This window comes from Ctenocephalides felis, unplaced genomic scaffold, assembly GCF_003426905.1.
Source record: "Ctenocephalides felis isolate EL2017-DRISC unplaced genomic scaffold, ASM342690v1 CF-g0.4_SCAFFOLD_01886, whole genome shotgun sequence".
NCBI classification, from domain to species: Eukaryota; Metazoa; Arthropoda; class Insecta; order Siphonaptera; family Pulicidae; genus Ctenocephalides; species Ctenocephalides felis.
Genome location: NW_020538040.1, coordinates 75,694,243 through 75,705,586, shown reverse-complemented (window position 1 = coordinate 75,705,586; position 11,344 = coordinate 75,694,243). Strand labels below are relative to the sequence as shown.

The 11,344-nt window shown below is 31.9% G+C and overlaps 1 protein-coding gene across 1 annotated transcript in view; it reads left to right on the top strand.

The window, feature by feature from the left end:
- Window positions 1-4,944: 4,944 nt before the first annotated feature.
- The window catches only part of LOC113375352 (obscurin-like), an 84,384-nt gene continuing 77,984 nt past the window's right edge, over window positions 4,945-11,344 (top strand). The window contains exons 1-2 of the mRNA XM_026615287.1: window positions 4,945-6,475; window positions 6,581-8,550. Coding sequence (XP_026471072.1) covers window positions 4,945-6,475; window positions 6,581-8,550 — 3,501 coding nt within the window. The remainder of the gene's footprint in view (window positions 6,476-6,580; window positions 8,551-11,344) is intronic.

The window sequence follows — 11,344 nt, the reverse complement described above, 5'->3', positions numbered from 1 at the left end:
ATCATTTAATTAAAATATAGCGATGCTGATGTGATAGTAAAATACCGAACTGTTATGTTCCTCGAAAAGAGTGCAACCCGATATCATAAACGATAGTCAGAAGAGTATTGTAATTGAACTCCCAGAACTGATTATCGAATGCAATATGTGAATAGAATTTAGTTTGATAGATAAAAATTACATGTATATTCTATTTAGATTTATGGGCCGGCATAATCAATTTCGTCTAAGTTTATTTAGATTGCTCAGAAATTCCTAGTTAAACTCATAAATTTCTAATTGAAGAAATACAATTCTTACTATTTTTCTAATTTTTATCATTGGTGGAGTAACTAATGAGGCGCATAGCATCGTGCCTTAAGGCAAATTGCATTGTATCTTCGAAACGGCTAGACCTGCCTATGCCAAAAACTAATCAGCACGTCTCCTTAGGAGGCGTCCTTAATCACGTGAGCGAGTTTTTAAGGATTTTTAAACCCGCCCTCCTTTTTTTGTGATACATGGTGATATTCAAAATTATCACCCCTCCCCCAACAAACATCACGTGTATTTTTAGGTACGTGAAAAAACTTAAAATTTTTTTTTTCGAAAATATCGAACTTTTTCAAAAAAATTAGTTAAAAAATAAATACACACTATACACACAATATACAGAAAAGAAATATTGCTCAGCTCTGTTCTTAGATACCACACAAGCATTTGACAAAGTTTGGCATACAGGACTTCTTTATAAAATTAAAAATACTTTACCCAATGAACTATTTTTATTAATTAAATCATACTTATCAAACCGAAGTTTCATGATCAAACATGAACTCACCTATTAAAACAATAAAATCAGGAGTTCCTCAAGGCAGTGTTCTCGGCCCAATTTTGTTCTTAATTTTTACAGCTGACATTCCCACCTCACTTGACACAGACATAGCCTCATTTGCTGACGATATTTGCATTCTTTCAAAACATGAAAATCCCACAACTGCTTCAGAGCAACTTCAAAGTCACTTAACATCAATAGAAAAATGGTACAAACTGTGGAGGCTAGAGATCAATGGTCAGAAATCATCCCACATCACTTTTACACTCAAACACGAGACATGTCCACCTGTAACTGTGAATGAAATAGAAGTCCCTCAGGTCGAACACGTAAAGTATCTGGGCATGCATCTAGACCGCAAACTGAATTGGAAAATTCGCATGAAAAAGAAAAGACAACAGCTTGAGGAAAAGTTACGAGAACTATATTGGTCAATGGGTAGGAGATCCCATCTTTCTGTACACAACAAAATACTGGTATACAAAGTTGTACTTAAGCCGATTTGGACATATGGCATAGCACTTTGGGGCACCACATCTAAAAGTAATGCTAACATCATTCAAAGTTTTCAGAACAAAGTTCTTAGGATCGCTTTAGGCGCCCCAAAATATACTCCCACCTGGCTGATCCATGATGACACACATATGCGCACTGTAGCCGAGGAAGTTAAAAGATTCGCTGTTAACCACAAAGACAGACTGGAAGAACACCCAAATGAGTTGGCCAACGCACTGCTATCCACAAACACAACACGAAGACTTAAAAGAAAAATATTTAGTGATTTAATTAGATTGTAATTACTCGTGTCACATTATATTACTTCTTTTAAAGGAAAAATGCAACTGTGTATTTTTCACTATTTATATGTCGATGTCATTTTTACATATAATTGCCAAAAGATTTACTTAATGTCTATGTTGGATAGTTGTAAATATATTGTTGAATAAAAAAAAAAAAAAATAAATAAATACACGTGATTTTTTACTATACCCCTCCCTCCCCCACGTGATATTTCGTGACTTTTTGTCAAACCCCCCCCTCTTCTTTAAAACCTCACGTGATTAATGGACGGTCCCTTAACAATACAAATCGGTTGATCCATGTTCACGAAATCGTTGACGAAAATTTGTATCTGCACACACATACACACATCAATTTTTTCTAAGGTATTCCAAAATGTTCAGAAACCTTTGAAACGTAAAGATATATAAAAATTTTCATTTTTATGCGATTACTATAACTTGCTCTACGGGAAGTTAAAAATAAACAGTCAGGGCAAACCGATTTAATGTCTGATTTATAATTTCAATGGGATTTTACAAAATAGTAGCAACATTATGCGAAATACACACATTTTTACTGTAAATAACCTTGTGGTGGTACTTCGTCACAAATATTTATCATAAGAGTTGAAATAACTATTAATTTAATTTAGCTCTTGTAAAATTGACTTTTTTTAAACATAGTTCCCTATTTTTTTATTGTTTACACTTTTGCCAGTGTAAAAGTTTAGTGGGGTTTTTAGCCGCAACCACATGTATGCTTTTATAGAGATTTTATTAATAAAACTGATAAATCTAACTAACTGTAAATAACTGTTTACTGTAAATAAGTATGAATGAGGACTGAATTAAGATTAAATGTGGTGAAATAAATCAAAGTTATAAATGGTTGGTGTATAAATTTATTTATTATTTTTTATACCAGGCACTCCTGCCTGACTGAGATATGAAAATGTATATTATGTTTATAAAAAGTTGAAAAAGAAAAAAAGAACTAACCTAAGAATGACAATATTCCTTATACGACCAAATAACAAAGCTGAAAACCGAAAAAAAACTACTATTGAAAGAATATACATTTGTTATATCGATATATGGGTGTTTATATCCTGACAGCGCCACGAATTAAGTTGATGGCTGGTTACACATTGAGAGTTATCTACAATATTGTATCGTTAAAAAAATTTATACTTAACTTGTTTTCGAGATAATGGTGGTGGACCTTTTTACCCGCGGAATTTTAAATCCCTCTCTATTATATATATATATATATATATATGTATATATATGTATATATATGTATATATATGTGTGTGTGCATATATATATATATATATATGTGTATATATATATATATATATATATATATATACGTGTGTGTATATGTTCATGCGTATTTTTGTGTAGTGCTTGTATGTAAATGCATTTTAGTTATTCTCATTTCAATTAGAGAAGAGAGAGAGAGAACTAATCTAAAATTAGAAGACTGTCTTAAGAAACCGCTTCAGTTTTCTTCGGGCCGCCGCTTAAGATAGGATTATTATACGTTGAAATATTTGTTGTCGTACTGTTGTTGCTTAAAATGTTTATCGATGATTCGTACTGATATAATGCCGTGAATGTTCTAAATGCCATCGATGTGATTTTCTACATTTTTCCATACATATATTGCAAAAATAATTATTTATTTGAACTGAGTTTGATTTTTGTAACATACCTAAAAAGCGTCCATTAAAACTATAAATAAAAATTTAATTCGAGTAAATGTAATATAAATATTTTTTTGTACATTACGATAATATAATTTATATAAATAATAATATATTTATAAGCTAATGAAATTAAATGTGCTAATCATTGTGATATAATAAATATTTGTTAATATAATAGTGACATAATAATACTAATATTTATTTTGTAATTATTAATTAATTTATGTGAATTCGAAGATTTTTTAGTAAACGGGTATAAAATTATTTTATATATGTGAATTCCGCTTATATATGAAACTTCTGCATATGTGATGTGTATTTGTGTACGACAGCGGAAAAGAAATAAAAATGTTACGAAAATTTTATTTATGTGTACAAGTAAATTTAAATTATTTTACCTAATCAGTGAAAATTGATAAAGTAATCTCTGTAAAGTATTATTAAATAATTCAACTTGTCAATTAATTATGTAGCCAGTATGTAACCCATCGCAAAATTACGACATAGTTCTCGGGATTTTTTTTCCTATATATTAATTACTATGTCTTTTTGTCGTATAACTGGTAAAAGTCGTGGTCTTCCACGGCCAAATTACTTTCCGGTACTTCCGCCCATCTCGCCAGCTGATGCCCGGAGGTTTTGTCGCATTACCGGAAAAGCGTATGGCTTGCCTAAACATCATTACATACCCGTATTGATTGGATTCGTTTCTCGAAGGCGAAAGGCAAAACAAGCAGCGGGTCATTCGTCATCCAAAAGTAAAGCAATTAAAAAACTTGCAGAAGAAGAGTTGAAAAATGGTCGAAACTGTCGAGAACATGAGATTTTGCCAGGATATAAATATGTGTTTCCCGTGCTGGACGAGAGTGTGGAATTATTTAAGTTAATAGATGTTGTAGAAAATGAACAAAAAATATTAAGTGAAGTGAAGCAAGATGATCAAGGTATAAATGCTAACAAAGAAGTAGAACGAGGGAAGGAAAATGCTGATAGTTTTGATTCACTCAAAAACAACGATCAAAAATCTAATCATGATCAGCAGAGTTTATATGTATACCCTATAGATCAGAAGCAGTATGGACTTGTTCTTCCAGAAGCTTTAGAAATGGCCGTGAGAGATGGACAAGTATCTGATTTATTATTAGCTAAAAATTCTGATACGCTTCTGTTGAAACTGAAAAAAGGTAGAAGAATTTCTGTAGGTCTTCAAGATTTTGTTAATAGTAATGATTTGCTACTATTAGAAGGCGAAGGTCCCTGCGATAAAGTTTTAGATGAGACTATTAAAGCAAAAAAGAGAGAAAGAAAAAAGGGTTTAGATTATGCCAAAAAAATATTTGAAGACAAGGAAAAAACTGCTGATATAGAGATAGAACAAGAAATCTGTGAAAAGAAACCGAAATTGGTTAATCGCGAAAAGAAAAAAGTAAGTAAAAAGCTAGAAATAGGCGAACTGAACTTTATTGAAGAAGTAAAAAGTCCTGCCAAAAGCCCTGTGCTGTATCAAACTTGTACGAATTTCAAATCAAGATCATGTTTAGGACTAATGGGGGATTGGCGCGATCTTCAAAAACCGCTAATTGAAAATTTCGATTGGGATGATATTGAAAAATCAATCACAAATAGGGATTCGATGATGGATTCTAATGTGAGCGAAATCATGAATACGGTAACATCTAACAATTTTATTGTACCAGTGCCGCTAAAGGTAGAATCTATAAACCATGTTATACCAAATACATGCCAATTTGATTCAAATACGTTGGACAAATGTTCAGGCTTCGAACCTATCATATTGCTGGATGACTTACAACCAATACAAAGCGTGCCGAATGAAGGAACCTCCGAAAGCATCAGAAAGTTGAATAGTTCGTTGAAAATTGCCCAAAGTGATTCTTCTAAGGAATTAAGTGAATCTTCGAACAATGATATTAAATCCACGTTTGACGGAATTGAATCATCTTTAGTTTGCGCTAATGAAATATCGAATGTTGTTCAAGATATATCAAAGGGAGAAATAATTACAATGAAAAATATTCATGGGCTTACATTAGATATAGATGGCTCTAAGAAGTTTTTGCCTGGTCAAACCATCGATAAAGAGTTTGTGCCAGGAACCAATGTTATGACACCTATTGGTGAGCAATTTATTCCTGGCATTGTTCTTAATACAGCAGAAGGTCCAGAAATAGTATCTGGGCGTATAGTAGAAGGTCCGGAAGGACCATTCTTTGCTGCTGGTCAAATGGCAGAGAAGGAAGATGGAGAGTCATCATTTATTTATGGTCAAACTTTCAAAGATGACAAGGGTAATAGTAGATTCGTAGAAGGTCAGACTGTTTATACTGAAAGCGGACCAAAATTTATAGCAGGTTCTATTGCAACAGATGGTAAATTTATTTCTGGGCAAACTTTGAATAATAAATTTGTACCTGGGCAAACTGTTTGTATTGAGGGCATTGGTGAAGCGTTTATTCCGGGCCGTAATATCAAAATTGAAAATAGTATTGAGTTTATACCAGGTCAATATACATGTGATGAAACATTTATTCCAGGAAAAAGTGTTTTGAAATCAGATTCGAGTAGTTACGAGTTTATTGCCGGACAATACGTAGAATCAACAAATGGAATTACTGGTGCTCTTGAAACTAAATTTGTTCCCGGCATAAGTAGAGAAAATGGAGATGGTGTATTGGAATTTTTACCAGGATATCAATATGGATCTAAATTTATTGAAGGTCGCGTTATTGATAAAATATTTGTACCAGGAAAAACAATTCAAAATAGTTCTGAAGCTGGAAATTGTAGTTTTGAACCAGCATATAAAATCAATGATTTAGTTATTCATAATGATTTAAATTTAGATATTGATGCAGTGGACCCGGTAAACTTTTCTTTTGTTGAAAATCCAGAAAAATCAATTTCTAATTTGAAAGAAAAACTGTGCAAAAATTTTGGTGTTGAAGGTACCAAGTTTTCTGCAGATATGGTTACTGATGGTCAAATAGCTCCCGGTCGAATAATTTTAACCGAACAAGGATGGCGATTTGTTCCAGGCCAAACTATTCAAACATCTGATGGTCCTAGATTTATCCCTGGTCATGTTATCGAAACAGCAGCAGGTCCTACTTTTATTCCTGGACAAATATTCTACACGGAAGAAAAAGGTAATTTGTAATTTGTTTTAAAATATACATATATGATATGAGTGGAATAATTATGGCTTCAAAAATATAAAATTATTAATTCTAATTTTTTGTATGTACGTTTAGGTCCAAGGTTCGTGCCTGGTCAGATCATTGAAACTCGTTCTGGTCCCATGTTTGTTCCTGGGCGAATAATAGAAACATCAGATCCCAATGGTACCGCACGAATTGCTTTTCTGCCTGGAAATATTGTAGAAACAGATCAAGGGCCAAGGTTTGTTGCACCTGATTTAACTGAAACTCATGGAGGTGGACAAGAATTTACGGTTCAGAGTTTTGGCGTCACTCAAGAAGAGCTAGAACTTTTTGATATGCTAGGGCCTGGAAACTTAGACCAAATATCTAGTGAATTTGCAAACGGCGAAGACGGAAAGTTAATATTTGATAAACTCGGACCCCATTTAGATGAAGTATCTTATGAAACTGTTATTAATTCAAAAGTACTGCGTAAATTAGGTGAACAGGGCAGACGTTTGACTAAGAATTGCCCAGAGTTCGGCATTGTCGGCGACGGCACATCTGGGCAGAAACTTGTCTGTTGCGATTTTTTGGATGCAGAGTTTGATGAAACTGTTAAAGAAATCTTTACCATTGTGAGCAAGACTTCTGAAAATAAGCTACACGAAAAATTAAATATAAATACTCAAAGTGAATTTGATGTATGTAGTTTTAATAATAGTGATAGTAATGGATATGATTCCCAAAACGATAAATTAGATTCTGACGAATTCGGTAAAAGATTACGTGGTGTTGTTCAAGTGTTATCTAATGTTTGTCGTGTTGTTGAAGCGCACGGGTTAGAAAACAAACTCACCAAATGTGTTGATACTACGCCGAAGTTATCTAATGATAATAAGCACAACAGCGATATTTTAGTTAATATTTTAACTCAGTTATTGAGTCAAAATCCAGTGGAAATGACCATTGGTCCTAAACAAATTTTAAATGTAGTAAAAGACCATCTTTTAAACTCACAAACCGATGATATTTCACTGGTCAGGATGCACAATATGTTAACGGACTCAAAATTATTAAATTTAGTAATAAGAAAAAGTTTGATAGAATGCAAAAGGATATCGATATCTCAAAAGTTGGGTTTAGATTTACAAACAGAAAGCCCCGAGGAAAAAAGTAAAAATGAAATATTATTTTATCTATTGGACAACTCTCCTGAGCTAGCTGAAGCGTTTGCAGCTTTGTCGGACTTTGAAGATGGATTTTTAAAAGAAATACTCGCTGATTTTAAAACTATGATAGGAGCTACTAAAGAAGAAATTTTATGTGTTCTACGTAGCCGCGTATTGGATAGGATTTTACATATGGATATAACACAACTTGATCCAAGTAAAGCAAAACTAATTCCGCAAATTTTGCAAAATTTACATGATGCTAACCGGAAGGATTCAGTCACGAGTACATCAGATGATAGACAGGATAGTGATTCTAGTCAACGATGTTGTTCCGGTAAACCTATACTTATTTTGAAGCCTGATTTAGAGGCTGTCGTACCTAGGGAGGCCACCCGCGACGTATTGTGCGGACGAACTGCTTATTCGGTGCTGGACGAGACGGGTTTACGTTACTTCGAGCCTACTAAATTACGGTTAGAAAGCCAAGAATTGAACGGAACACAATATACCAATGGCGGTGGAAAATACGATAGTCTAATGAATACAGATGACAATAATTCGGTCCTCACCGACGAAAGGTCTAGTTTGTCATCGGATCACTTGAGTCATACGCCGAGTCAAAAGAATGTTGCGGAATATATTAAACATGGAAATGAAATTAACTATAAATCAAATTCTCCTAAACTGGAAGAAAAACCAATGGTATCTAAGGATATAGTAAATAACTCTATTAAAAATAATAAAAATAAAGCTATTGTAAGTGTTGAAACGGCTTGTGTTCAAAATATTGTGAATAATAATCATAGTGTAACGCATCGTGACGAGAATTTTAATATGAATAAATTTGATTCTCTTCGGTATACTCCAGGATTTATAAAAGTATTACAAAAAAAATTCGATCTTTTGGTAAGTAGATATGTAAGATTTTTATATATATATATATATATATATATATTATATTTATATGTATATGTTTAAGCATATTATTAATAACTATTCTTTGTTAAACACATCTCGCATGAAATAAGTCGGCCGAATCTATGTGATATTTACTTGATTATCTTGAAGTTACTAAATTACATATTACATCAAGCCTAGAATATTTAGCCTCGTATGTTCTGATGTTTGTATGAACGTTGTGTATTGGATTTATCTAAATCTAATCGAGAGTAAAAATTAAATATTTTACATCGATCAATATCTAAATTTGGAAAAATATTTAAATCTATTATTACATTTATACCAAATATATTTTAACTATAAGAATTTTAATTAATTATTCACACGCTAATGGCCCATTAGTGTGGGATGGTGTCTCGTTCCCAAAAGTGTTTGGGAAATAAAAACAAATGCGCTTCTGTTTTACTGCCAAACTTGCAATCAACTTTAGTATTTTTCTGTGGTCGCAAATTGTTGGCAACTGACATAGTCGTTATTGAATTTTAGTACAAGTGTATATTACAAAGTGAACATAAAAGTTTAGTGCGAATTGGTGATTAATGCACATAACTATGATTGACAACATGACGGTGATACTTAAAAATGCATATAAAACGTCTAGTAAGACAATATACGACGAAATAAACATCCTAGAGCTATAACAGTTTTTCAATATAGCCACATATCTATAAATACCAAATTTATTTACAAATTATAATAGCTCAATAAATAATTGGTAATACGTAAATTCATAATGAAAGAAAAACATTTGCATGGCTTAATGAAGTTAATTTTATTTATTTCATTTTAATTCTTTATCGATTTTATTTTTTATTTGTGCTTTTTTTTGAAGATTTCTCTTTGAATATTGTTGTATTCGGTATTGTTATGCAAAGTTCAATATTCCTTGTTTGGCAACGTTTTTCCAAAATTCTTCTTCGGAGTTTCTTACAAGTATCATCAAACTTTTTCAGCAGCTGTGTATTTAAGTATATTTTATATCAATAATAATGAAATTTATTAATTTATTTCTGACAATAGAATGTCAATGTTCTTCTTAGTAAGCTGCATGAATACTGACTGCTTTACTAGTTTCAACGAGTGTATTATTATGTAGTGCATATCAAATGAGCTTATAATCTTTATTCATATAAATATTATAATGAAGTCTAATATATATAAATAGCATACAAGAGTTTTGTTTTATTCAATACAATTTTTTTGCGATAATTATTTTTATAAATTTTTCAAAAATTGTTATTTTTTTTTATTTGTCCTGACATTTTTTTTGTGGAAAGCAAAATCTTAATAGAATTAGCTACAATTATTCATATAAATTATCTCATGATAATTCTACAACTTTGTTAATATATAGTAGTACTATATATTAACAAAGTTGTAGAATTATCATGAAATAATAAGCTTCCGTATAGAGGCAGAATAAAACTACATCAAGAAGAATAATAGTTCTAATATGTGAATTTATATAAACCATTAAATAACTATTATAGTACTATTATAGTACGCTAAAAATATAGTAAAATTGTAGTTTTAAATATTATAGCTGCCGAGTTTCACATGGTTTAATTGGCGAATTGCAGTTGATTAACTGTTCACTATAAAAGCGAATACAGCTTCGAATTATTTAATGATTTATATAAATTCACATATTAGAACTATTATTTTTCTTGGTGTACTTTTAATCTGCCTCTATACGGAAGCTTATGGTTGATTTTACAGAATGTGTTCAAGCACCTGGCGCTGAACATTGAACATTTCTAAGAAAAGGCTATTATTTCTAACTATTCATAATTCGTGTTTTTTGATCTTTCTATTATAGCCTAAATCAAATTTTGCACAATAATATTGCGGTATAAATACCGGTCGACGAGTTATTAGAAATACATCAGAATTATCAGCGTTCTTACGATTAGCGCTGCACAAGAATATTAACTAATATAGCAAAATACTAGCATCTACGTAGAACAACATGTGACTGGCAATGAGTCTGAAAACGAAATTAATGTTGTCTAATTATTCTCGTGCAGAATTCGTCAAATCATTCTTGTGGATCTATTTATACGTTACTTTGTCGTTTCGTCGGGGGACGAATTGATGCCGAAATTGAGATAAGAATATTTTGGCGCACGTGAATGAAATAGTGAACGAATGCAATTATTACCATGTTGACAGCGGACAACGTGCTTTTGCAATGATTTTGCAATATAACTCGGGAGTTCTATAGCGTACAAAATTTAAATATGTTTTTCGATTGCGCCTGACAACAATTTGGCCGGTGGCTGAATCACAGATTTATTTTGATGCCAGTTCGTTATGCCGTGTTTGACTTCGTGTCAGATCTCATGATATATGCGTTCCTTTGATTTACGTCCACTCTTAAATTGGAATATCGATAATTAATCACGTGCTTGCTTGAGAATAAATTTGTCCTGGGAAATGTTTGCAGCATTGTACTTTGTATCTGCAAAAATAATTTTGCTCTATTATAATTCAACGCTTTCTTTGCATATTTTTATGTCTCTTCATGTTTGGTTCATTAACTACCAGTAATATAGTCTTTGAATTAAGTAGGAACTATAATAACAAATTTATTCAGGAAAAAAGTAACCAATTACAAAAACCGTTTTTTAATTTAGTGCGGACAAAATGCTAATAACATACAGATATGCTATTTTTTAAGAAGACAGTCCACAAATAAATCAGTAGATGGAGATGATCCCAAAAGGAACAAATCTTTCAT